The sequence below is a fragment of the Megalobrama amblycephala genome, linkage group LG9 (assembly GCF_018812025.1).
Source record: "Megalobrama amblycephala isolate DHTTF-2021 linkage group LG9, ASM1881202v1, whole genome shotgun sequence".
NCBI lineage: Eukaryota > Metazoa > Chordata > Actinopteri > Cypriniformes > Xenocyprididae > Megalobrama > Megalobrama amblycephala.
The window spans coordinates 763,646-791,483 of NC_063052.1; the positions used below are offsets into that span (position 1 = coordinate 763,646).

Here is a 27,838-nt window from a genome sequence, read left to right on the forward strand (position 1 = left end):
CAGTCGGTCGGTCGGTCAGTCAATCAATTGGTTGGTCGGTTGGTCAGTCAGTGGGTTGGTCGGTCAATCAGTTGGTCGGTCGGTCGGTTGGTTGGTCAGTCAGTGGGTCGGTCGGTCAATCAGTTGGTTGGTCGGTTGGTCAGTCAGTGGGTCGGTTGGTTGGTCAGTTGGTTGGTCAGTCAGTGGGTTGGTCGGTCAGTCAGTGGGTCGGTCGATTGGTCAGTAGGTTGGTTGGATGGTCAGTTGGTCATTTAAACTGGGCAAATACAGAATGATTTTGAGTTTAGAGATCCTGCACTATTTCAGGGTCACTAATCAAATAGCCAAAACTGATCATGTGAAAGTGTCATTAAAGCAGAAGTGTGACAATTACAATATATTGAGGCAAATGCTAAGAAATTATCAGATTCATGTACACTTTTCATTTCAAATTTTCACTCAGATCATGTACAGTATAATGTAGTTTGTATTAAATCATAAAATATGTTCATTAGTGCTCTCAAACTTTACATGTATCTGTCCGTATATGAAGCTCTCGATGTGACTTTTGAGAAAGTGCAGTTCACATCCACATGCTTGACCAAACACAGATCAGCGACCACACCTACAACAATAAAACTGATGTTTATTGGCCTTTGCTCACTGGTCGTCATAACATACGAGACACAGAGCAAAGGGGGAAACGCTGTAAAGAGCAGATGTTTGAAAATGCTATCCGTAACAGTAACACTGAAAAGACACTGAGACAATGAAAAGTGCAGAAAAGGCACATTTCTTCCACACAGAACATGAATGGGAGGGTGTAAGAACGATGGAGAGAACAAGAATGAAAGTAGGCAGAGAATGACACCAATGCATCAGAGGAATAAAGAGAGAAAGAGTTCAGGCTGAGGAAATGCAGTAAAAGAAAAAAGCCATCAGCAGCTACAGAGAAAGAGACACAGATGTGGGATGCTTGTTGCTAGGAAAGCGTAAACACGGTCAAAAACAAAGATGACATCACAGAACAGCTGCCGGACACTGCAGGAGCACAACAACAACAACAGTCAGAGCGCTTCACTGATCAATGACCGATACAGGCAGAACGACACCTTCAATAACCTGCTCCGTTTCTGCAGACAGACTCGCTCTCAGCTGGACACAATTACGATATTATGAGAAAGAAGAACACCAGCAAACTGGCAACGAGGACTGAAACTGAACTCAAGGCTAATAAAGAGCTGCAGAGTGGCTTTGCCAATATATGAGCTAAATATTACTATAGTATTAGTTCTGTAATGTGTAAAATATTGGCTGCCTTTAGCTAATGAATGTTTTACTGAACTGGAACTCAGGAACTCCCTCATCAAGCTAGAATTACCAGAGGAAAACCCTTTACTTTTTGTAAGCCATGACTGGGGTTGTGTCAGTCACAGACGGATTCATAGAAACTGTCATTGTTCATTCACTGCAAAAAAATGATGTTTTTCCTCAGTATTTTTGTCTTGTTTTCCAGCACAACTTTCTAAACATTCTTAAATCAAGATGCATTCACTGCAGAAGCAAAATTAACTCTTGTGTATTGAAAAATCATTAAAATGAAGTGAGTTTGTGCTTAAAACAAGAACAAATATCTGTCAGTGGAGTCAGAAAAATAATCTTTTTTTCCCTTTGAATGAAGTCTATTTTTCTATTTGTTCTTGTTTTAACATTAGAACATTTTCTTGTAGTATAAGTAATTGTTGTGAATGTTGACTGTACAGTTTAGTTTGGACACATTTTCTATAGTGTTGATAAAGAAGATCAATAAAGCCATTCATTAAGCTGATTTGAGACTGCAACCAAAATATCTTTCCCATTATTCTCTGTGGAAGCTCGAGAATACATTGGCATGCTCTTTATTATTTTTCGTTAGTACTAAAAAAACCTTCTTTGTGTGAAAGAGAGAGAAATTTAAAATTGTCCAGCAACCACCTAGCGATTCCCTAGCAACCATCCACAACACCATAACAACTGTAAAGCAATGGCCTGGCAAACACTTACTACAGCAGACCAGTTCTGAATTGGCAAATACATCCACATTTTATTCAGATAATGAACCTGCAGTACAGTTACGTCTGTGTTTGCAGATTTAGATGAAGACGATATTTGGAAGGGAGTGAATTAAATCGGCGTTAAACAGAGTTAAGAAGTGGAAGTTCACAATAAACAAGAAAAATATCTATCAGTGAGGTCAGAAAAAGTCATTTTGCAAATTGATTTAAGAATATGTGGATATTTGTACTGGAAAACAAGACTGAGGGAGAACATAATTTTTGCAATGAACTCAATACTTACAAATTCTCATGTCTGGGTTGAAACAGAATATAAATGAAGTCACTCTATAACCTCTTTGTATCACAGCAGTAAATAAACAACAGGCTGAATATATAATATCCACTTTAAACAAGAAAAAATATCAGTATTCATGCAATTTGCAGTTTCTTTCCGTAAGTTCATGTGAACGCACTGATTTTCACATTGCTGTCTCTCTACAGAAAGAAACTGAGCAGAAAATAAGCTCCAGAATCAGCGGCACACTGAACACGTACACTCAGGTCGGACTGGCCGCTGGACAGCAGTACATGGTCAGCATCACTGGAGAGAAAGATGGCGTGATGGGAACAGAGAGCACAACGCAATTCACCACATGTGAGTCTATGCAAACTGAACCGTATAGAGCAGCAGCAGCCTTATGATGTTGATTCATTCATTGATTCATTTTTGGACAGTGATCTCTGGGCCAAAAGACTTGCACGTTGTGAAGACAAGCACTACATCAGTCGTTGTCCAATGGGAGAAGGCGCAGGGGGAGATTGACAGGTACGTCCTCTCCGTTGCACCCAATCAGACAGATGGATCCGGCAGACTTCCAGAGTTAAACCTGCCTCCGGAGAGAGATTCGGCCCAGATCGATGGCTTGCAGGCGGGCCGCTTGTATGACATCTCGTTAGTGGCGGAGAAAGACGGCGACCAGAGCCGGCCAGCAACCGTACAGGCCACTCCCGGTGAGTCTCAGGATGATGAATAAACTCTTGTTAACAGCTCACAGAATGATGTGGAACATGGCGGTGTGACTTTAAACTTCTTACGGCAAATATTAAAGCAAAATGAGCAGAAAAGTCAAAACCATGCCATGTTCTTGTTTTAAGCACAAACTCACTGAAGTCATGACTGAAGTCATTTTGCTTTTCTAGTAAATGTATCTTGATTTTTGATTTCCATTTCTCAGCCTTGATATTTCAAAGAAAAGTGGAGGATGTTTTGTAGAAATGGAATGGAAGAAAGTTTGTACTCTGTAAGCACGCAATACATCTCGGGCACTTATGAACATACTTTGTCTAATGTATGTCTGCTTTGTAATTCATTTTTTTTACAACCAGACATTGTATCTGACAATTCAGACATTGGGAATTTTTAATGATCAGTTGCTGGTATTTACCGACCAATGAAATCCAGGCCCCTTTGCATGCCAAGCATAAATGGCACAGCAAGACTAACAGGTTATGAGAGTACAAGGAAAATTCATCATAGTATGAAACGTATTTATAGCCAGCAGATGATGTGAATTTAGACGAGACCCACTCTGATTGTGTATAGACCAGTCAGTCTGTCATATTTACAAACCAGTGACCTCACTGTGGAAATGTCCGGGCTATTAGAATTGAGTTTTACGTGTGGCGAGGCAAAGAGAAGAGCCTCGTGTAAATGCGCATGACTGGATCATTGTTTTATTGTGAAGAATGTTTTTCCCCTCCACACAATATCTTCACTCTAACCAGCAATGCCACATTTTCTATTTCTTCAGGAAGCTTTTACCTTTCTTTCTTGCAGAAAATGAAAACCTCCAGATGCTACATTAACTTTAGAAATGACGGTCACACGGATAGTGGCCACCCCACCTTTAATCTGTTGCATTAACACCATCTTTTTATTAACAGGATTTCCTTTTGCAGCTGAGCCATTTTGAGTTCATTTTGCATCCAAATTTTACACCTCATTCGTGCCTTTAGGGAATGTCCCAGTGCCTGAAACCAGGATGACCACGGGGATGGAGAACATGCAGGTTGATGTGGAGCCTGGAAATAACAAAGAAAAGAAACAGAGGTTCACAAACGCAACACTCTTCCTGCGAAAGCAGGTGATTAAAGGAAAGGTTGAAAATTCAGAAAGAACAGGAAATACCAGCAGACTCAGACCAGGCTTATTTATTAGACCTGGGCAAAAAAGACCACATGGGATGCTTCTCAAACCCGGTACACTACCAGATATCACAAGAAGACCTTATGGTCCAGGATTAAAACATTTAAATTCTTCCCAGATAGGAGTGAAAGGGAGGATTCTAGTGCCTTCTTCAAACAGGTCAATAACACGGTATCCACTGAGACCGAATGTAAACTCACCTTATCCCGTTTCCAATGGTAAACCATTGGCGCTGACAATGAAAGAGACAAGATCTCAGAAAGGAAACATTGAAACCATTTTTAGAATGGAATCTGTCGAGACCCCCAGAAATGACACATCAGCCCCATCTGCCACCCCACCGCCTTTCACAAATGTCACTGAATCAACTGAAGAGCCTACAATTACAACAGAAAAAAACATAACAGCCTATATAAATGGGACAAAATGTGTTCGGAAGGTTTTGGTTGGGTACAGGAAGATACACGGAAACATGCCCGATGGCAATGTGCTGTCTAAAAACCTGACAGTTGTAGTTGGCCATGTAAATGGAAATGAGCTCTTGCATAAACTTCTGATAGGCAGGTCCACAGTCAATGAAAGGGGGATTATAGGGCTGGACGAGGCTCAACATAAAGAGCAAGAGACTTCTGAGGCGAGAAGGAGTGTGAAAGAGCAAGAAGGAGAGGTTGATGAAGAGGTGGATGAAAACAATGCAAACACCACTCCCTATTCATTGAGAGAGCCTGAGACATCACTGTACCTGTCCCTCACCACCACATCTCCTCACATCTCCACATCAGCTCAACCTGAGAGAGTGAATAAACAGCCGACAGCAGAAAGAGCCCCGAGAAAAAACATTATCCAGGCATCTTCATTATCAATTCCAGGACAGCCAACTAGACACAAACCATTAGTAGGTAGACCACTTTTTAGATCAGCATACTATTCATCATCTTCAGAGATGCAAAAAGATAAGCGTCCATCTTGGCCTAGTCCCAATGCCTCTGGTTTTGCAAAAGAACCCCTCGGAGAGATGAAAGTGCCGAATTCAAGACTTCCAGCCACAAGAGAAATCCAAGATTCAACTCCTGAACTTGCTCACAAGTCAAGCACTGAGACGACTTCATTACCAGTCAAAATCCTCTTGAAACCAGACACTGCAATAAAAAACAGAGGCGTTGATGCATTGCATCTGATGCCATTTCGTCGGAAGGGTTCCCTTCCTCATCGTCCCAACGCCAGTCCTTTTCAAAACCGTACAAGGCCAGTTCTAGAGCCGCCTCAACGCCCTTCCCGGGGACCCATAAGACGGGTTTTCCCTTCAAAACCGATTATGAGAAACAACAGGACTATCAGCCAAGCCAGCCCTATCCAACCTGTAAAACCTGCCTTAACCCCCGCTAAAGAAAATGGCACTAGTATTAGGATTAGACCGAATGCAGTAATCAACAGGACCAGTGGGGCCGCCAGTAGACGTCCAGCCAACAGACATTCCCAAATACAACACAGTGGTACCACTCGAGTGGGCCCGAACATCAGTCAGCATGGAAAAGGAAACTCTGATAGCTCTTTTTCCACAGACCATCTAATGGAAAACGATAATAAGACTCGGGAATATGTGTTGAGCGAAACAGATGGCTCCATTGAGCATGTGGGGGTCAACAATGCCACGTCAACAGGGTTTGTACTAACATGGGCTGCACCGAAAGAAAAGTTCAAACACTTTGTAATCACTCAAACTGAGCTTGGACCAGAAAACAAAGAAAAGGATGAGATGGAAAAAGATGAAGAGACGAATGAAGAGGAAGAAGTTGATGATGGGATGGCACTTAAGACAGCAGCAGCAAAGAAAAATAGTTTGAGCAAAGGAAAAGCTGAACTTGTACCCAATGTACAGAGAGCAAAGATGAGCAAGAGTGGAGGAAACTTGACTACAGTTGTTCCTGGATCGGCCCGTTCACACCAAATGACGAATCTAAGCCCACAGACCAGGTACTCTGTGTCCATCTTTGGGAAGGGACCTGCGTTTCGCTCCAAAAAACACAACCTCATCATTCATACAGGTACCCAAAACCAGAAGTCAGTACTGCTAAACCTTAATCTGTAAATGGTCCAAGTATAGTTACCTTCAGTTTTACTGCTTAGCACTGTTGCTTTCCATGCTTTTAAGGGCTTTTAATCAAAGCAAAGATTTGATTAAAATTTGTGCAGTGTGTAAATATTAATAAATGTTTGAATATAACAGCTTTGTTCTCAAATCTAACCCTGTGCATTTGGTCTTTTGTGGACAATGTGTGGGCTACATACTGAGCATGAACTCTTTCCCTGCCATCGACTGATTTTTTTTTTGGCATTTATGACACAACAGCCACTGACGGAATTCTCCTGCAATCCATGTTTTCACTGTTATATGGTAGGGGGCGCTATTATGCATCTTCTGAAAGAGTGCATAATCTCCTGATCAAAACACAGGCGAAGAAGAAGCAGAAACAAGCGATAGAAGCATGTAAAATAATGCAATCATCAAAGATTAAACAGCAAATCAAAAAGGCTCTGTTCTTTCCTTTGATATTGATAGTTCAGATGGTTCAGATATTCATAATATTCTAGGGGCCATGAAATTTTTGTGAAAATAATCAAAAATTCTGGTGTTGAATAGCAAATAAAAAATTTAAAAAACGCTGGTGGGGAAAGAGTTAAGAAACAAGCATACTAAATAATGAAGTCTAGTATGTAATTTTGTCCACACACAGTCTCATCAGGCAAATGTGTGTCTTGAATATCAACAGAAAAAAAGTTGATTTAATAGTTTCACCTTAACATTGTCTCCATTCATTTGGTAATAACTAACTCTTCATAACTAATATTAACATTGGATTATACAAAAACAACTATTTCACCATTACTCAATACATGTGTAGTGAATTAGTGTTAAATTGAATTAATTTAACAACATTTTTTTACTTCGGATTTGAGAGCTACTATTGATTAATGCAACAATTTACTTTGTTCATATATTCTGGGTTAAAAACGGCACAATTACCACAGAAAATAATTTCAGCTTGTCCTTCTGTTTGTAAAAATGAAGACAAATCAATCAGAATTAACCATGTTATATGTGTGAAATAATAGTTGTGTAATTAGATTACAAATAATAGACAATGAAAAAGACAATAGTTGTGTAAAATCAATATAAACAGCCTGCATGGTGATTTTATCTGATTTGAACTGAATCCACATGTAAGGATGGTATTTTTGGTCTAAATGTAGAAGAATTTTGAATCATTTTGTTCAGTTCATCTACTGAAATTGCCAGTTCTCTTTATTTGGTGGTGTAAGAAAACTACAAGCTTTGCGTTTCTGCTTTTAAACCTTGGGAAATTCTTTCTAGGCTCCTTTACTGTAAATATGTCATCTTTACAAACTGAGGGATCAGTCAAAATGTTTTTCTGCGGACGGTAATCTCCTGATGATAATACAGTTAAGACATATTCCTGCTCATCACCATTCTTCTCTCATCCAGGGTAAGATTACAGTCAGCTGCTTCATGTGTCCTTCATCACTCACCCTCCGTCCAGGGTAAGACCGCGGTCGACCCCTCCATCACAAACAAACGACAGCGGTTCAGTCTCATGTCAAATAACCTGTTCCATGTTGGCCAACAAAACACAAACTGTGCTTTTTTTAATGAAATGACTTGACGGCTGTTCACAACGTTTCCTTCACTTCCTCTCCCGTTTCGTCTTTGCATTTTTCTTCTCCTCTCCAGGTTCGAAAGAGCAGCATCATAATATCATGCTTGTGTTTTCTGTGCAGGATTTCATGTCCGTCATTAACAGCGAGGTTTCTGTGGGGCTCTGTATAGGCCGTGGCCTATATACTGTATATATGTTTCGATTGCACATATATACACTCGTGTTTTCACTGAAATAACCCATAGCCAGCCTTATGTAAGGGTTTTCACAGAGAACAGAGAAATGTGAATGCAAGTAAAGTACTGCTTAACAATGTTTTATTCTGGATTTGTATTCATCCTTACATCTCTTTTTCCTTAAATTTCTTCTCTTTAAATTTCTCTGTTCTTTCTTATCCTTTTTTTTGTGAGGACTCTTTTTGGGAACTTCTTGTCTTTTCTCTTTCTTTCTGTCTCTGTCTCTTGCTCATTCTGACCGGTTTTTAATGTCCTGTACCTGCTCGTTCAGGCCCGGAGCCTCCGTCTGATCTTGTCTTCAGCGATGTGACCGACAGCTCTTTCACCGTGTCTTGGACCAAACCCAAGAGCAAGGTGTCTGGATTCAAGATCACACACACTCAAGTACAAGAAGGTAACGTAAACCTCAGTTTCAAAAGACTGGCACTTTCCGTGAAGAGGGTTTGAAATCATTAGAAGCTCGGATCCCATTGAAAACACGTGGTGTCCTGCGCTCCTTTAATTGCATGATTATGGGTTGAACAAATTGTAAACCTCATAAAACCTGTATAATATTTATTTTGACCTCCTGAGTTTGGCAGTTAACATTTTATGCAAGTGAGCATGAAACAGAAGTTGTGCTCTTTTCTTCCCTATTGTGTCGTATATCTGAGTGAAACTGCTTCTCAAACAAGAACAAATGTAGGGCGGGGTTTGATTTTGTCCGTAGGGAATTGATTGGATGGTTGTGGTTTGCTATTGGTGGATCTCATGTGAGTGACAGGTTGCCCCGCCCTCGTCATCAGAGAAGAGATGACGCTGAAGAGGGAGGGGAAGTTATTCTGATTTAAGATTATGAGGAACAGATTAAGATTATTCAAAACAATACTAATAAATATATTCCATTAGAAATAAAGAATTATCCCTTTTGATTTCTTGGGGACTTTAAGCATCACATTTAACTGTCCCAGCTGAAAAGAATGGGAACTTTCAAGAATTTGTACCCCGTTCATGGAAAGTGTGAAATATGCATATGTGTTCTTTGTTGTTGTGATGGCAGGTGAGCCGATCTCTGTTAGCGTAAACTCAGAAACGCTCCGTCTGGATCTCTCGTCGATGTCACCCGGCTCCACCTATGAAGTCAGCGTGATGTCTGTGCTTGGACAAGACGAAAGCGACTCCATCAAAGGCACTGTAACCACCTGTGAGTTTCACATCATTCTAGATGGAGTATTATAGGCAAGCTGTAAGGCTGATAAATGAAAAGTCTGTACCGGGTTGACTGATGAACCGTCACAGTTGTGTCCTCAGGATACAGCAGGATTGAAGCCATCACAAGAATTGTCTAATACTAGTTTTATGACTGTCATGAATTCATGATTTTTGTCATCAATATGTACATTAAAAGTGATTTGAATTAAGTTTAGTCAATGTTGTCACTTTATTTTGATAGTCCACTTTAGACATGCTACTAACTATAAGTAACATTGCAACTGCATGTCAACTAACTCTCATTAGAGTATTAGAAGACTGTTAGGTTAGGGTTCGGGTTTATAGAATAAATTGACATGCAGTTACTTATAGTCAGTAGAATGTCTGTTGGGGAGTATCAAAATAAAGTGTTACCATGATTTTACTTTAATTTTAAAGCAGCAGATTGTATAATTTTCAAATAGTAGCAGCAAACAGAATTGCAATTAGTTTCTTTGAATGGTGTGACATGACAATACTGGAAACTTCTGGTCTGTAAAAATGATTTTCCAACAGTTTTTCTGAAATAGGCAAACACTATTTCAGAAAAACTGTTGGAAAATCATTTTTGCAAATCCATTTAAGGCAGCAACTAAGCTAATTTGGTGGGTTGAAATGTACAGTATAAAAAGTGGAATAACTGAAAAATATAGCTGCAAGCAGAAATGAAGGGGCCAAACACATCAGAAGCAAACAAGGAAGCTAGCAGCAAACCACCAATGCCGTAATAACAACATAACATCATAACAACTGAGAAAAAGACACTGTATGTCAAGTTTGAAGTCAATCAGACCAGCGGTACTGTATTTAGAGCCATTTCATGTTTTGTTCAATTATAGCGCCACTAAGTGTCGCAGTCCCACCTCTTTTTTTGTGTTTCCTCAGAGTGCCCACATACATAAGCATGTAAAATTTGGTGAACATGTCTCATTTTGTTTAGGAGTTATAGACATGTATATGTATGAACACATCATAAATTACCCACACCTGACTTTGATTGCATTTTTTGCCACATACCATTAAAATTTTGACATTTGGCCATTAGCGTATAGTCAACGACCCATGTTTACGATTTTCCTACAGTGGCTTCGTCTCGATCTGACTAACGGTTTCGAAGATATTTGTGAATGTTGTTTAAACGTTAAATAACAACGTTGCACTAACCGTAATGTGAAACCTAGCATGTTTTGTTGGACTCGGCAAGGATTCAGGAATCTAAGGAGCTAACTCTAGTGAAAATGAGTTATAAGCATGTAAATTATTTTTTTTCATCACTAGGTGGCGCTGGTCTGAAACTTCTCAGACTCCTTCAGGGCATCGTGCCGATGACCCATACCAAGTTTCGTAATGATACGTTCATGCGTTCCTAACATACAGCATTTTGCAAAAAAATTCAAAATGGCCAACGCCCAAAATGGCCGATATGGGAAAATTGGATATCATTCAGCATGGCATGATGCCCAGAATATAGCGAAACCATGAAATTTATGATTTTTGGGCCAACCGTTCATATAAGCAAAATTAGCCATTTTTCGTATCTCCAGACCATTAGGTGGCACTGCGCCGAAATGCAGCATGTGACCTCAGGTCATGCTTGTGATGACATGGACCAAGTTTGCTCTGAATACGATAAAGCGTTGAGGAGATACAGCCTTACAGCTATTTTTGTGCGTTACGTTAAATTTGTTTGTGCGTTTTTCAAAAACGGGTTGACAAATCGACTTGAATTCCATAACTTTTTGTTGGCATGGTCTGAAGATGATCTGGCTCAGTTTTCATGAAAATCTGAGCAAAGGCCTAGGAGGAGTTAGAAAAAGTAGGTTTTTCAGAAAATTCAAAATGGTGGAAAATGACGTCATTTTGTTTCTAGCCCTTGCAGTTATTAGCATTAACGTGAATGCTTTTTTTGGACAGTTGGTGGCACTAGAGGGATTGACTTAGAGACTTCAAATTTGCTATGGTGACAGTTGAGGCTGTCCTCTGTCTGTCTGCCAAATTTCATAACTTTCCCGAAAGTGGTTCTATGGGCTGCCGTAGACTTCCAGAGCGGAAGAATAAATGGAAGAATAATAACACCAATGGATACAATAGATGCCTACGCAGCTTCGATGCTTGGCCCCTAATAACTTTGAATTAAAAGCATCTGCTAAATGACTGTTCATCTTTTCTAGTATGCATGCTTACTACTTCTTTTACTGCTGTTTTTGTAGGGACTTACTTAACATGAAAAACATTTCATAGAAAGTTTTTGCCCCATTCAGACATATCGAAAGCAAATTTCAAGTCACAGCACGATACACAGCAAAATCTCCAGAGTTAAATCAACTCTGTTCAGAGTACATATGGTCCCTCTCTAAATAATGTTAAAATAACACTAAAGCAGAGTTAATGTTAATGAGATAATTAAGCAATTAAGTGATGATAGTGCATTAGTGATGAACACCTGCTGTTAACAAGCAGAATCACTGAAGAATAGAGAAACGCAAGAACTGACTTCAGTCACAGCCTTATTAATTGCTTCATTATCTCATTAACTTTAACTCTGTTTCAGTGTTACTTTAACACTATTTAGAGAGGGACCATATGTACTCTGAGCAGAGTTGATTTAACTCTGGGCATTTTGCTGTGTAACTGCCTTCATCTCTGTTGGTGATTTTGATCAAATGTGTTTCCCTCAGTGCCTGATGCTCCAACAGACCTGAGGGCCATAAATGTCACCGACAGCAAAGCGCTACTGCTGTGGAGACCCGCCCTGGCAACCGTCGACCATTACATCATAGTGTACAGTTCAGACACAGGTAAGCAGTATATCTGTATGGATTGGGTTGCAACTACAGCTACTCAATGTGTCTCAACTACTCAGAGGTTGCATATCTCAGCATTTACCCTCTAAAAAATGATACTAAAATGTTGTTTATACTTTGTCAGAAAAGAAAGGACTGACACACTTTTCAATATTGCTGAAAAACAACACTCCTGTGTTTTTCCTCTCATCTCTCACCATAAGCACCTGGGTCTGGAATAACCATCAAAGTCTCTGGCAACGCAGTAGAACAGCAGCTGCAGGCCCTGCAATCCTCCACGCAGTACAGTGTGAGCGTTCAGAGCCGAAGGGGAGACCTGAGCAGCTCCAGAGCGACTGCAGTCTTCAGCACCACAGGTCAGCATGAGCGTCAGCTGTTCACTCACTCATTATCAGGTCAAGAGCCTAGAATATGAGCCAGAACTAATGTGACTTTTCCTCAATGACTGCTGCTGTGTCATTATTAGTGGATGTATGAAGTCATTTCTCCTCAAGTTCACACAGGTGTGGAGAATCATTTTAAAGAGGACCCATGATGCTTTTTTTCCATGTTCATCTTTCTCTAGTGTGTAATGTTGCTGTTTGAGCATGAAAAAGCTCTGCAAAGTTCCAGTAATTCTCTATATCAGTATCACTTTTTCTGAACTCCCTGAAATGCCTCCATTGTAGTCTTGAGTTTTCTTCTTTATAAAAGACTTTATAGACTTTATTTAGAGCTCAAAGTTCAATGCAAAGGAGATATTTTCTTTTACAGAAATTACTTTTTAAGGACTACAACAAATGGCTGGTAGGGACTACAACTAGCTTCTTCCTGGGTGGATGACACCACTAACCCTAAAATTTACATAAACCCTGCCCCCGAGAACACGGCCATGTTGGGCTGCTTTAGAGAAGAGGAAGAGTTGTTGTAGTAGAGTGTTGCTGACATGCCGTCATTTTACGCCGGACTGCTTCACAAACGAGGGTCAATTCAACACAAAAGATGAACGTGACGGCACATGCTAGTGGATGAGTTGAATCAACTCCACAGCAACTACATCAATTTATCCACTAACCATTCAGAAACGTCTAAAAGTTGTAACTTCTTCCTGAGTCTCTCCATCAGTGTCGACTCCGGTTTGAACAATGTAAGGCTGAACACCGTCATCATTTTGGCTGCGTGAGATTCTCCAGCTTTGTTGTTGTTGAGCTGTTAAAGCTCCGCCCTCTTCTGGAAAGGGGGCGGGAGCAGCAGCTCATTTGCATTTAAAGGGACACACACAAAAACGGCATGTTTTTCTACTTTTACACTGTTGCCGCAGGTTGTTTTTCATGTCTGCTGGTTGAAGCGACCCCAAATAACATGGTATTTAGCTTCTGGAATGCAAATTTTACCAGGGGGAACCCCACCAAAAATGCAGATTTTTTCCTCCGTAATGCGATTTTTCCTGTGGGACCCCCACGAAATGTGATTTGGCTAGTTTTGAGTAGCAATTAGGCGGGTTTTGTTGTGAAAACCTGGCAACCCTGTAAATGGCACTTGCTTTGATATTTGGCATGGAAGCAGAAGGTGTCCAGACGTGATGGATTCAGACACTTCGTATTGTAATAGCACTTGTTTATGCACAAGGCGAATCCTTTGTATGTCGCAGGTGCTGGTAAAATAGTGGATGGTCCTCGTGATCTGAAGGCCAGTCAGGTGACGCCTCGTACCGCAGTGTTGTCATGGAAACCACCTGTATCAGCCATCACTGGTTACAAGCTGAGCTACTACACGGACAGCCAGGACATTAAGGTCAGAAAACCGAGTGTATGATTTACAGTGCGAGTTATGACCCATAAAGCCTCTTTTACCCAGCGCTGTCTTAAGATTGAGCATTAAACGCCTGGATATGTTTGTTCCGCACAGGAAGTCATTGTTGAGCCCACATTGACGGAGCTGAAGCTAAGCAGGCTGAAGCCGTCGTCCACATACACGGCTCGTCTGCGGGCCGTGAGCGGCGGTCTGGAGTCTGTGACCATCTCCACAGAGTTCAGCACTGGTACTGACTGCTGACCATCTCTAAACATCTGCATTTGTGCTAGAAATCATCCAACTTTTTTTTTTTGTTAGTTCATGTTAGTTAATACATGTATTGATGTTAGCAAATGAGACCTTGTTGTAAAGTGTTACTGAATTATTATTGTGAATTGCCAAAAAAAAAAAAAAACCCACAAGTCAGGATGAGCTGCATTTATTTTCTTTCTGTGAAGAAGAAGTCTTTTTACAGTGCTACTTTGTTCTCCTCAGGGAATCTCCGGTTCCCATTTCCCACTGATTGTTCCCAGGAGCAGCAGAACGGAGTGCTGGAGTCAGGAATCGTGGAGCTGTTTCCGCAGGGCAGGGAGGGAAAACCAGTGATGGTTTACTGTGACATGGAGACGGATGGAGGCGGCTGGATGGTACGAGGGTCACGTCACATCTCTACTAGTGTTACACAGAAGTTATTGGGTGGGACAATAAAAGGTGGAAGTCTTCATGTTGCCGTCAAAATAAAAGTCGCAAAAAAAAACGCATCTTACGTCACTTCAGAGTTCCTACTGGCGGTGCGAATGCAACCGGGAAAACGGCCTTATGGGAACTATTAGTTTTCCGGGACCCACCCTGGTGGCTAGTTCATAGAACTACCTGGTGTGAAAGCCAATAATATGGGCCTGTCCCAAATGGCACACTTCATATGAACTTACAGTCTTGTGGAATTACGACGGCCGGCGCGTGATCTTGATCATGTCCCCTTTGCGGTCGATATGCGCCCTCGATGTGCACTGAAGTGAGCTCCACAGCAGACTTGTACCCGACGATCAAAGCAGCATTATGTAGTGAAAGGCCCTGTCCCAAATGGCACCCTAAACACTCACGATCTTCCTACGGGTCTGCACTTTCGTTACTTTGACTGTCGGGATGAAGTCTGCTGCGAAGCTCGCTTCAGTGCGGCTCGGCAAAAGTGCACATCGAGGGTGCATATCGACCGCAAAGGGGACACTCACAAGCACCCTTCTGAAACCTAAAATGTCAAATAAGACACCCTATGGTCTCACGGACTTAACAGACACACAAACGTGGCAGCCCTTTTAAGTGCACAGGACCAAAAGTGCACTCTAAAAAATAATGTGTTGTCTCAAAAACAACAGTTTGCATCAATTTTTTTGAGTTATGACAACTTTGAGTGAATTTACGTTCAACAAACAAGCCACATTGAGTTAGAGGAACATAATTTGTAGCATAAGCACAATATTTTAAGTTGATTACTCAAACGTTGCTAGTCCTGGAACCAATTCATCTTATCTATTTCTATTTGAATCAACAGCGATCACAGCATATGCTAACAACTTATTTAACATGTATATTTAATGAAGATGTTACTTGTCATTAGCGCAGTCATCGCTTATAGAATCAATGTAGTGTTTACCTTCATGTATTTACAGCACAATGATAACCACAAAAACTTCAGCATTACAGAAACTCTTTTAAATGTCAAACATAACAGCATTAAACACTAACAGGTCTTTTCCTTCACTAAAAACAAATAAATTAACACTTAATTTCAACATTTATTCTCATCCTGTCCTATGCAAAGCATGCTGGGAAATAGAAATCCACTGCCTAATTTCTGAAGTTATCAAGACAATTTCATTAAGTTACTGCAACCTAATTTAAAAAAAAAAAAAGAAGCAAATTAACGCAGAAATTTGAGTTTAAATTAGACGATATTAAGTTGATGTAATGATCAACTTTGTTATGTCAACAGAACTCTACAAAATAATGTTTGCAACTTAAAAGGTTTAATTAAAACAATAAATTATAATTTTTAACTTGCAACCATGCATTTATTTAAGCTGTGGTAACAGGTCCATGAATTACATAAGTGTGCCACCTGGGACAGGGTCAAAGTGTGGACTCGTAGGAAGACCGCGAGGGTTTCATTTGGGACAGCGGCAATGAAAGTTAACGAGAGCAGGTCGTTTACTTAAAAGGTTAATTCAAAGACACACTGATTCGTTGACTTCACTAGTCAAAAATAACTACATTTGATTTGAGACTTCATTCATATGACAAGCGGTTTGTTTAAATCTCTAAACCAATAATAGTGATGTTTGCTTTAACAAACAAATAATATTTGACATTCCATTTAGCGATGTTGACAAAGTATATATATGAGTGGCTTATCTTTTATCTGTTTGTTTGTGTGTGTCTAGGTATTTCAGCGAAGAAAGGATGGAAAGACAAACTTCTTCAGGAGCTGGCGGGAATACAGTAGTGGATTCGGAGCGCTGGATGGGGAATTCTGGCTCGGTGAGAAATTAAATCAATTAGTTTCCTCTGAAATATTACAAATCTCCAAACTGACAGCCCAGATCTGGGTTTGTAGGTTTGCATTGCAAACCATGCAAGTCAAACAACAGCCGAAGAAGGTTAGCGCTGCCCTCTAGTGGACGGATTGTGATAGTGAAAGTGACATTTGTGGGTAATGAGGGTGGAATGAGAGTGTTCATTCACTCCTTCCTGCCAGTACTGAGACTCGAACACTCGAGTCTGACTCTAACCATTAGGCCACGACTGCCTCAGTTGACTGACTGTGTCTTCTGCTTTAGGAAACGAGCTGCTTCATAACTTCACTAAGATGAGTCCAATGACCCTCAGAATCGACCTGAGAGCAGGAGGCGAGTCCGTTTACGCACGTTATTCCTCGTTCTCCGTGGAAAATGCAAAAAAACACTACACCATCAGAGTCTCGGGATACTCTGGCACAGCCGGTGAGTCTCTAAACGTGCATATAGATCAGTGTTTCTCAACTCCAGTCCTCGGGACCCACTGCTCTGCACAAATAATGTATCCCTTATTTAACACACCTGATTTAGATCATCAGCTCATTAGGAGAGTCTGCATGAACTGAATTGAGTGTGTCATATAAGAGAGACATACAAAATGTGCAGAGCAGTGGGTCCCGAGGACTGGAGTTGAGAACCACTGATATAGATGAACTAGCCAGGAAAGAAGAGGCTGTAGAGATGTAGTATGGTATACTTATGAAAGTCTGCATTTATTCCTGAACAGGCGACTCGATGTCGTATCATAACGGCCGGCCGTTCTCCACGCGGGACAGAGACCCTCAACCGTTCATCACGCGCTGTGCCATGTCTTACAGAGGCGGCTGGTGGTACAAGAACTGCCATGAGGCAAACCTCAACGGCCTGTACAACACCAACAAAAACCACCAGGTGCAGCCGACTGACACATGCGCTCATATATGATGATATGATGAATCAATGCACTGAGGAATAAAAATCAACATGCACATTTATTTTCTCTATTAATGATTTTTTAACAACTGGAGTGTCTCATTTTGCTTTCCTCGATTTGCACATTTTAGTAAACAGACTTTCTTGATTGATCATTGTCTTAGTATTGTCGTTTCCAGTCTAAATATCTAAAAATTCTTAAATCCAGATGCTTTTACTACATAAGTAAAATGACATAAGATTTTTTTTCTTGTTTTCTGGGGGAAAAAATCTAAATAAAGTGAGTTTTTGCTTAAAACAATCAAAATTATCTGCCAATGGGGTGAGAAAAATAAAACAAGATTTCAAACAGAAACAAGATTATTTTTCTCACCCCATTGGCAGATAATTTTGATTGTTTTGTGACAATTTTTAAATATTTGGACTGGAAACAAGACAAAAATACTATGTAAGAAAAGCAATTTTTTGCAGTGTTAATGATTTTTCTCTCTCTCTAAATTAGTATTATTATTATTATTATATATGGATGTGCCGATTAGGATACAGGATAGACCCTTTTCGCATTTCCAGGTTTCTCAGAAGCAGAAGTCATCATAGTTGGGTAAACTTTTATAGACTTTTAAATATATATAAACCTTTAAATATATATAAACTTCATTAAATATATATTTTTTGTGTTTCCATTTGTGCAAATAGCAAAAGAAAAACTACACAATAGTGTTTGCACAACTTTCAAATAGAGGAAAAAATAGAGAGTGATTGATAACGGCAGTCAGAAGAGAGAAAGATGTCATTTTTAAACTAATTTTTTTTTTTTTTTTGCATTTTGATGCAAAGTATAGTGCTATATAAATGTACATAATTAAAAAAAAAAAAACTTATGATATTGATGACCATTAAAATGCATCATCACAGTCTGTGAAAAGGGTCTATTTGCCATTTTCAAACATTTGTTATATTTTGGCATTTGTGACTGTAACTGGTTATGATTTACACCTCTAATCTTAATGCATTTAATTTTCTTTTATTAAAATATGACCATTTTATATTAAGTGTGACACTTTCAACTAGTCTTGACATGAATGCAGTTGTAAGGTGCGTTTGCATGTCTGATTTCTTTCAGGGAGTGATCTGGACTGAGTGGAAAGGCAAGAATTTCTCCATCCCCTTCACCGAGATGAAATTCCGTCCCGCTTCATTCCGGCCCTAATGAGGGAGAGACGGGACGAGGCGAACGCTCTCCCTTCATGGACAAACATCTACACATGCTCACTGAAAAGCATCATTATTGCACGTATATCCTCACCATCATCACCACATATACACACGTACTCCACCTGAAATGCGTCAGGGCTGTTTATGTGTAGCCCGTATATTGTATTGTACAGTTGTTGGATTGTCTGTGCGTCGTGACGCTCCGCAGCAGCTGTAGGAAATATTATGCACTGCCTTCTTCACTACGATCAAGCTGCGGACCGGAGTCACGTATATCAGCTTGAACTGTCAAGAGTCATATTGCATTGTATGTAACATATTTCAGTGTCATTCAGAATGATTTCATAAAATAAAATAAAAAAGCTGTAAGTGGTTGTTGCTGTTTTTGATATGGTTTTGGCAATAGATTCTGAAAGAACTATTTTAAATGGTGTTATAATCGTTATTCAAATGTTTAAGGTAAGTTCATTACAAGTTTTGAATAATTAAGACTAAGACTTAATGATCATTAAGATTTAGTGTCTTCTGCTCACCATGACTGCATTTATTTGATCAAAAATACAGTAAAAACAGTGAAATATTATTCCAGTGTAAATCAGCTGTTTTCTATGTGAATATATAGTAAAGTGTAATTTATTTCTGTGATCAAAGCTGAATTTTCAGCATCATTACTCCAGTCTTCAGTGTCACATGATCCAACATTTATGATTATCAATGTTGAAAACAGTTGTCCTTTTTTTTTTTTTTTCTTCAGAATAATTAATGAATAGAAATAGAAAGCTTTTTTAACATACACTAGTGTTTAAAAAATTGGGGTCGGTAAGAATTTTGTTTTTGAAAGAAATTACTACTTTTATTCAACAAGGACAAATTACATTGATCAAAAGTGACAGTAAAGACATTTATAATGTCGCAAAAGATTTCTACTTCCGATAAATGCTGTTCTTTTGTCCAGTGTTCTTCACAGAGAGATAAACCTCAGGTATGCTCTGATAAAAACTCAGTAAATCATTTGACAAACTGTCACTGAGCCAAATGTTTTTTATTTGTTGCATTTCTAGAATGTTTTCCTGACTGAAGATGGTTACCTCAATCTAGGTGATTTTGGATGCTCAAAAGCATTGGAAAGGTGAGGGGGAAAAACAGTAACATAATTTGTTAAACTTGATTTTTCTTGGCATTATCAGTTTAAGATGACATGTTTGTTTTTCTTTCATGCACTGAAGCCGGTCTGTCAGCTGCAGTGATCGGAGCAGCTGGAGGAATCACACTGGTTTCACTCTTGGTGCAGCTCTGATTGTCACAGGTGTTGGTGTTGGAGCTGCAGGTGGTGCAACAGGTACTGTTTCTAACATTGCCAATGCAGTCAAACAAAAATCACTATGTGAGAGCCTTGAAAAAATGGAGCAGATTATGTAAGCACATTGATTTTCAATTCACTGAATGCACGTTTGATAACGTACAAATTTCATGGAGGTTAAGCAGAAGTACAGTAGTGTGTGCCGCAGAAATCATGCATCTACTGTATGTCTGCTGGCAAATGTTGGTAGAATTGGTGCTCAGGCTGCCAAAGTAGGACAAGCCGCAGCTTCAGGAGTTTTGAGTGCAGTCTTTGTCATTGCTAATGTGAGACAAATCAGCTCAAATGAAATTATTAATTAATTTAAAGGGATCTTTAAAAGAGTCACTTAGTTTATGACCGAGTCTGAATTGTCTACCATAAGTTCTACTAAGTTAAGCATAAGTTCTGTAGCAGATATGAATATCCGACTATCGTGAAAACACTATTTATTAGCAAAGTAACATCAGATTGGCAGTTTAAGGCATTAAATTCTTAAGCACATAACACAAGACACTTCTCTTTAAAAATCTACAGGAGACTTTATTGATTATTCTAACACAAACTAATATCTAACACACACACACACACACACACACACACACATACAAACACACACATATATTTTTCGCTTGGGATTTTGTACATGGATTGAATTGTAAATTCACATGTAAATATTATTTTTTTTGTACCGCTTAAGTGGCACAGACATTCCCTGGAGGGTTACAAACACACTTTCTACTCCTAAAGAATGGAATGGAATTTCATGTCAGTTCATGTGCATGTAAAGGCAGACATCCCAAAACGTTTGGCAATATAGTGTATACAGTTGCAAGAAAAAATAAGTGAACCACTTGCAGAATCTGTGAAAATGTACTTATGTACATTACACTTACACTTATACTTATACTTATACTTATGAATGGGGTTATTTTAATAAATTCAGCTTTTTTTTTTTTTTTTGTCTTGTGAACTAAATGTAAACATCTTTTATGTAAAATATCTTACTCAGGACAGTACTAAATAAAAAAAAAAAAATAACATGCATTTTGTATGATCTCTCTTATTTTATTAAAATTATTCACATTTTCACAGATTCTGCAAGTGGTTCACTTACTTTTTCTTGCAACTGTATATAAGGCACCTTCTGGTGTTTAATTAATATCATCTGCAGCAATTTTGAGTCTGTTTCTGTCAAAGAGAGTGAATTCATTGAAGTTTCTTCTGGTTTAAGAGAAACTCTTTGGATAGAGTTGGCATAGCTGGGCAGAGCCGGTGTCCTGGAGGATGTCACTGTTTAGGCCTGTGGTCATCTCTGTTTCCGGAGGTTGTGGATTTACACATTAAGGACACAAAGGTGTTATTTAGCCATTAGGTCTTAAAGTTTGTGGAGCAAAGGAAGGTCTCCTTTATTGATCAGCTCTGTCAATACAAGCCCTGGTTTGAGATCTTTGGAATGTGGGTTTTTAAAGGATATGCACAGGCAAGTACAAACATTTTACCAACCATGCAGCACAATCTCCAAGCCCCCTTTCGAGGAGAGTATTGGTCTCACATAGTTTTGATGGGGAGGGTCTTAATTCAACAATAAATAGAGCATCATTTCTGAGCTCAATATTATTCAACTAGACCCTCTTCACAGACTGCTGGTATGTATTAATATTCATATCTATGTTTAATAGCACATTTTTGGTTTGAAATGTTTTGAATGCATAATATTCCTCATATTAATAATATATTGGATAAATAACAAATCTAGCAATTGTTTATAAAAATATTAATTCCATTTATTATATACAAATTTATTATTTTGTTGAAAAGCAGATAACTGAATTGTGAAGGTCTTCTGTGAGGTTGATACATTGATGAATTCCAGGTGAGTTGAATGTTTATGCACTCTCTACACCAGGGTAACATTACAATTGGTTAAAAATTGCTGAATACAGCTTTTAAATAAATTTGGTATCACCATTGAAAAATTTACAAAACTCTTGGCCAGTGTTGCATGTTACAAGTAACTTGAGTTAGGTAATCAGATTATTTTTTTCAAATAAGTAAAGCAAGCTGCTTTGTTTTCCCATTTATTGACTGACAGCTCTCCTGTCCCCATGTTGAGAGAAATAAAGTGCAGAGGCGTTGTGTGCGCTGTGTAAACATGATGGTTATTGTAGTTCTAGACTAAATGTGAACATGCATTTCCTCATCTCACTTGCCAAAAACATTCAGTATTCCTCAAAATGAATAAGAACAGTGAAATGCAAACTCAGAATTTTAAACAAACCTGTAATAATTAACTAAATTAAATTACACAAATACACTTTATGTATTTAATCTCACATTATTAAGTGTCTTTGCTGCTGACCTTCAGTGATCTAATTCAACCACTTGCACTTGCACTACTTGCACAAACTTTGATTAAATTCCGAATTAGGAAATCATAATGCAGCCAAAGATAAATTATGACAAACATAAATGAATTTGATAATAAGTAATAATAAATAAAGACAAGAAAACAGTCAGTAATAAAGCAAGAACAAATTAACAAATTTATTTTAAGTAACAAATGTTTTTTATGGTTTTGGTTTTAGTTAACTATGATAACACTGTTGTAATGTTTTACCAAATTGTCTTACTCAGTACCGTGGGTGTAGAATACGCAGGGGATGTGTCCCCGCACTTTTAATAAAACATTATAAAACCCAAAAATTCGAGCCCTGCACTTTTTCATTGGACAAGTGTGTTCACATGGGGCAATGTGTATGTGTAAATCTAGATTTAAAATTCAAAGAAACAAGATACAGTACAGTATGTGACCTGACATTTCCATGACAATCAGTCACTCATGTGTAAAGGAAACGGGTTAATTATTCTAACACATAAAATGTCTTGATTATGTATATAACCCTCGTTCCCTGAAGGAGGGAATGGAGACGTTACGTCAGAACTGAACTGAGGAATTGGAATCTCGCCTAAGAGCCTAATCACATTAGAGTGAAAACTAAGTAAACCAATGTACGTTGATGTGCGAGATTTGCATCTCACGCTCCGCCCCACAGTGCGGGTGTAAATGTGGAAGCAGATGAAACGGACTGAAGCTTTGCTGAAAAACTTAACTTAGAAAACGAGACTCTCAACAGAAAAGAAAAGAAACTAAGTGAAGAAAGAAAAGTGAGATGAGAGTATTCAGATGACTTGCATGGTGCTGTTCATTCTTAACCTCCGTCTTAACCCATTTTACCGTAACCTAATTCTTTGTTCGTGTGTCCTGAGTTTTAAACTGAGATGTTTGTTCAACACCCCTGGAGAAGGTCCAACCAATTAGACTGTCTAGTTCGGGGTGTGACTATTTCTCCTCCATGTACATAAATCACAGTTCTTATCTTAGTCACATGGTCTCTTAACTTTTCTGCTCTAGTACTGTAAAATTCAGAATCCCATTAACCATTCAAAAGTCATAATAATTGCATGAATTATGTGTGATCTAAGCATATATATGTTGTATACATGATATAGAATTATGCAGTTGAACGATGTTTGATTGTAAGTCCGTCCAGCATTGTTTTGGAATGATCTGATGCATTTTGATATGTAAAGGTAGTCTCTGTGGTTATTAGTGTGTGTATGTGTATATGTATATGTGTATATATGTATATATATATATATATATATATATATATATATATATATATATATATATATATATATATATATATATATATATATATATATATATAAAAATAGAGGAAACTTGGCAAAGGCATTTAAAATCCTAACAACAGAGGCAGGTTAGTCACATTACACTGACTTTACTGTAAGTCATGGGGTTCTTCTATACTATTACTTCATTACAATAGCAATATATGTGCCTCTTTGTTTAAATGAGGATGATAAATTGAAAATTGTTCCTTCATATGCTGAGATGAGGTGATGTGTTGTTGTGTCTTATATCAGGATGGCCATACGTGTGATTGTGTTTCTAACACTTACTGGACTGTGTGTCGCTGATTCCAGAGGTACGTTTAGAATAATACAAGTAAAAATGCCTGGATTTAAAAATCTGTAACCATTGTGTATCATTACATATCAATCAAGATTAATTTATTAAAATTATAGGCCAAAATATGTTAATTTAAAGCTTGTGATTTATTTGTTTTTATTGCTGTTTATTTATTTAATCATTTATTTATTTTTAATCAATTTCATATCATATTGAACAGGGAATCTTGCTCTTAATGCCAAGGCTGTGCAGTCCTCCACATACCCACAGGGAGAATGCTGAACATGCAGTAGATGGAAACAGAGGCTCCTGCTCTCACACTAATCCTGAGTTTAATCCATGGTGGAGAATTGACCTTGGAAATGTCTACAGTGTAAGCAACGTTACCATCACTAATCGTCAAGACTGTTGCAAAGACCGCCTTAGAGGAGCTCAGATTCGTGTTGGTAACAGTCTGGCCAACAACGGAAACAACAATGAGCTCTAAGAAATATTTCAGTTGTTCTGTCGTCTTCCCATGTTTATGATGTTCAATCTGGTTTAATAAAACAGGAGGCAAAATTGAACCTCCTTCACAAATCAACCACTCAGAGAGCCACAGCCATGGAGATGAACTTTACTTGAACATATTTTATCCAGACTGTGATTAGACATTTGTAAGTTTAGACCATTGTTTCTTGTAGCAATGCAATATAAAACATGAACAATAATGTGTATTGAGAAGAGTGCTGTACAAAATCATTTGATTTCAATGGAGTTGAACTGAATTTGTTAGACATGTGCCTCTGGTTTTCATTTTAACACTGTTCTTTATGTATTTTCAGGGCTGCAACTATCGTCACTGCTCCTGATGGCACACAAACATTTTCATTTGAGCCTGTTATTGGCCGATATGTCAACATTTTTTTACCTGGGAATGATGAAGTCCTTACTCTGTGTGAAGTCGAGGTGTCTGCAGGTAAGGGACAGAGAGAGAAGAAAACGCTGTGATAGAATTTTTTTTTATGTGCATATTAATGTGTGTATAACTGATATTATTTTATTAACAGAAAAGGACACACCATTGTACATTTGTAGTCCAAGTAAGTGTTCTTCATTACATTGAATGTTGTCAGTTATATATAATATGCATAATAAACCCCGGCAGGGTGATTATTATATGGTTAAAAGCCACAAATAATTTTGGACGTGAAATATTGATTCGAGTTCAAATATTTAATTAGCCCACTTGTAATAAACACAAAACTTCCATGAAGAAAAAATACAGCCATACCTAGCAAGACAAATGTTTGTCTTGTTTGAACTTGTTATTATAAGGAATAGTGTACAGTCATGCACACCAAATAAATAATTACATGGACATATTGATTTGAGATGAAACTGTTTTAAATTCTTGCTTGTTTATCTTAGAATCCATTACAGTGTACAAAAACAATCATTCGAGCAACTATATTGAACACTACAGTACTCTTAATACTACAAATACTTCAATTCAATCTTAATACTTCAATACAATCAATAACTATAACAGAGACGCACCAGTTGTGTTTGTATGAAACAAGAGAGAGAGTGAGTCTGTGGTGTGATACAAGAAACATCAGAGAAAGACCGGCTTCAGAAACCCGGATGAGCTTTCTGTTATACAGCGTTACTATTGATGACGGTCATTATCTGGAAATATCAGACCTCAGAATGTCACGACTGACCAATCAGAATCAAGTATTCCAGAGTGCCGCTTAATAATGATTTGCATTAAATAACTTAGCATTATTGTACCTATTAAATTGGAATTATACTTAAGCACTTTAAAGTAAAAAAACGTCTCACATTACGCATGTAACCGTGGTTCCCTGAAAACAGGGAACGAGACTCTGCGCTTGAAATTGCGCTATGGGGAACATCACTCGTGACTCGTGTTCGAAATGCCAAAATCACAACACTCCAATCCTATTGGCCGGCGACAGCCTATGACGTCAAATGGCGCGAACCATGACGTATAAAGGGAGCGCCTGAGGAAGTAGTCAACATCTTTTCGTCTTTGAGGGACTGTTCAGCAGGCATCCCGAAGCATGGCAGGAAAGCGCAGAGTCTCGTTCCCTGTTCTCAGGGAACCATGGTTACATGCGTAACCTGAGACGTTCCCTTTCGAAAGGGAACTCAACTCTGCGCTTGAAATTGCGCTATGGGGAACGATATACCCACGCCGCCATGCCAGAGGAGAATGCATGCCCAAAATGTCTGGACAAACGTCCGGCAGTTCCAGGGAAAAACCGGGAGCAATTTCTGCAAGGCTGTCAGTGACAGCATTCACTATGGCCAGCATCCCAAGCTGAGCCTAAAAGAGGCCTTCCGTAAAAGGCCTGCCAAGGCTGCTCGAGCATCTGGGACCAACAAACCATAGAAAGTGGTCCCTCTAGGGGAATGTGGCCAAGAGTCCAAAAGGAATCCCGGCCAGTCACTAGGGGGGACAAAATCACCCCCAACGCCACCAAGGAGGCCTTACTAATCTAGCGATAGCCAAACCTAGCCTGGCCAACCTTGTCTGATACACAGAATCTCCAAGCGCAAACTCCAAAGAGGAGAGCAGGAAAGAGTGACTGCGAAAAGGCAGTAAGCAACTCAAACCCACACGCAGAGATGGGCATCCTGGAGAGCGGAACTCAGCTGAGCGCTATAAACCCTCGTATTGAGGGGAGTACAACCACTCATCCTAGGATCTACTCAGCTTCTGATAAAAGCGCTTAGGAGGCTGTGCGCTAGAGAACGCTGGTACAGGGGAGCACAAACCAGCCTGGGGCCAGTCTGAACGGGAGACTTCACAGAAGTCTACAACCAATGACTAGCTTAGGTAGCTAAGCACAATTACACAGTCAACCCAGAGGGAAGTACGAAGCTCAACCTAACAGACAGCCAGTACTGTGGCCACATAGTCATGGAGGCCGGAACAAAGGGCCTACAACATAACTAGAGTTCTTAAAATGAACTAAGCATTCCACAGAAACTCAACACATGAGGCGATATTCCGGGATGGCCCGTAAGGCCAAGCACCTGAAACATAGCATGCTGGAAGCATGACCACCAAGTAATTAAGTAGCTGTGAGTGCCCATGAAAACAGCTCGTCCAACACAATCCAACGAGCAGTGTACTCGGTAAAAGCACCTTTCAACTCTTTAAGAAAGAGGAGTACAGCGTACGCCATCACGCGCTAAAGAAGGCCCCATGGGCCTATAACCTCAGCAGACACGTGGCATCAGCTCATGGCAGTGTTATCAAGGTTCGGGCTAAACAGACCGACTACAAAAGGAGGTCATCAGTCAGCCCGAGCCCCGGCCAGCCAGCGACAGAAATCATTTTACTGCTTCAGTAAAAATAGTAAGAAAGAAAAACCTTGAAAAGGTAAATGCCAGCATGCTCCACAGGAGGCCCTTAAGGCCTACCCATCGCACGCGGCGTCAGCTAGTGGCCACTAAAGCAAAACAGACTTAAAATACGTCATTTCTTGTCATAGAGACATAAGTAATATATCAATTGAAACTATAGAATGTCTTCTTTTATTTGTGTACACTCAGAGTAAAAACACAATGTTGTGCTTTTTGTAAAATAAAGAAAACTAACATGATGCGTGATCTCTCATCTCCCTCTGAACGAAGTCCAATCTGATAGTTCTCAGAAAATGAACTGTAACTTACTAATGACAAAAAAAATGACACTTATGTCTAAAGGAACGTTGAAATGTCAGGTTTCAAATCGTGCAAGTCAAATCGAAAACAAACATTCTGTGTTTATGTAATCTGTATGAAAAGAGAGCCATGTCAGAAGTCCGTGATTCAGCTCATTATCCGCTAATGCGGCCACGCCCA

At 39.2% G+C, this 27,838-nt stretch overlaps 2 protein-coding genes and 1 long non-coding RNA gene across 4 annotated transcripts in view; all 3 read left to right on the forward strand.

The window, feature by feature from the left end:
- LOC125274674 (tenascin) overlaps nucleotides 1–19,010 on the forward strand; it is a 40,829-nt gene extending 21,819 nt beyond the window's left edge. The window contains exons 5-18 of one of the 2 annotated variants that reach the window (XM_048201067.1): nucleotides 2,517–2,670; nucleotides 2,751–3,026; nucleotides 4,032–6,266; nucleotides 8,406–8,528; nucleotides 9,174–9,317; nucleotides 12,043–12,162; nucleotides 12,372–12,524; nucleotides 13,799–13,941; nucleotides 14,056–14,188; nucleotides 14,437–14,588; nucleotides 16,383–16,479; nucleotides 16,779–16,940; nucleotides 17,242–17,405; nucleotides 18,550–19,010. In XM_048201067.1, coding sequence (XP_048057024.1) covers nucleotides 2,517–2,670; nucleotides 2,751–3,026; nucleotides 4,032–6,266; nucleotides 8,406–8,528; nucleotides 9,174–9,317; nucleotides 12,043–12,162; nucleotides 12,372–12,524; nucleotides 13,799–13,941; nucleotides 14,056–14,188; nucleotides 14,437–14,588; nucleotides 16,383–16,479; nucleotides 16,779–16,940; nucleotides 17,242–17,405; nucleotides 18,550–18,636 — 4,143 coding nt within the window. In that variant the 3' untranslated portion in view covers nucleotides 18,637–19,010. The remainder of the gene's footprint in view (nucleotides 1–2,516; nucleotides 2,671–2,750; nucleotides 3,027–4,031; nucleotides 6,267–8,405; nucleotides 8,529–9,173; nucleotides 9,318–12,042; nucleotides 12,163–12,371; nucleotides 12,525–13,798; nucleotides 13,942–14,055; nucleotides 14,189–14,436; nucleotides 14,589–16,382; nucleotides 16,480–16,778; nucleotides 16,941–17,241; nucleotides 17,406–18,549) is intronic. The other variant, XM_048201068.1, reaches the window with a different exon arrangement.
- The window catches only part of LOC125274679 (fucolectin-5-like), an 82,681-nt gene that overhangs the window by 52,665 nt on the left and 2,178 nt on the right, over nucleotides 1–27,838 (forward strand). The window lies entirely within an intron of this gene.
- Nucleotides 24,241–24,925, forward strand: LOC125274684. The gene is made up of 3 exons (XR_007186313.1): nucleotides 24,241–24,350; nucleotides 24,530–24,633; nucleotides 24,802–24,925. It is a non-coding gene; the product is annotated as an uncharacterized LOC125274684 (long non-coding RNA).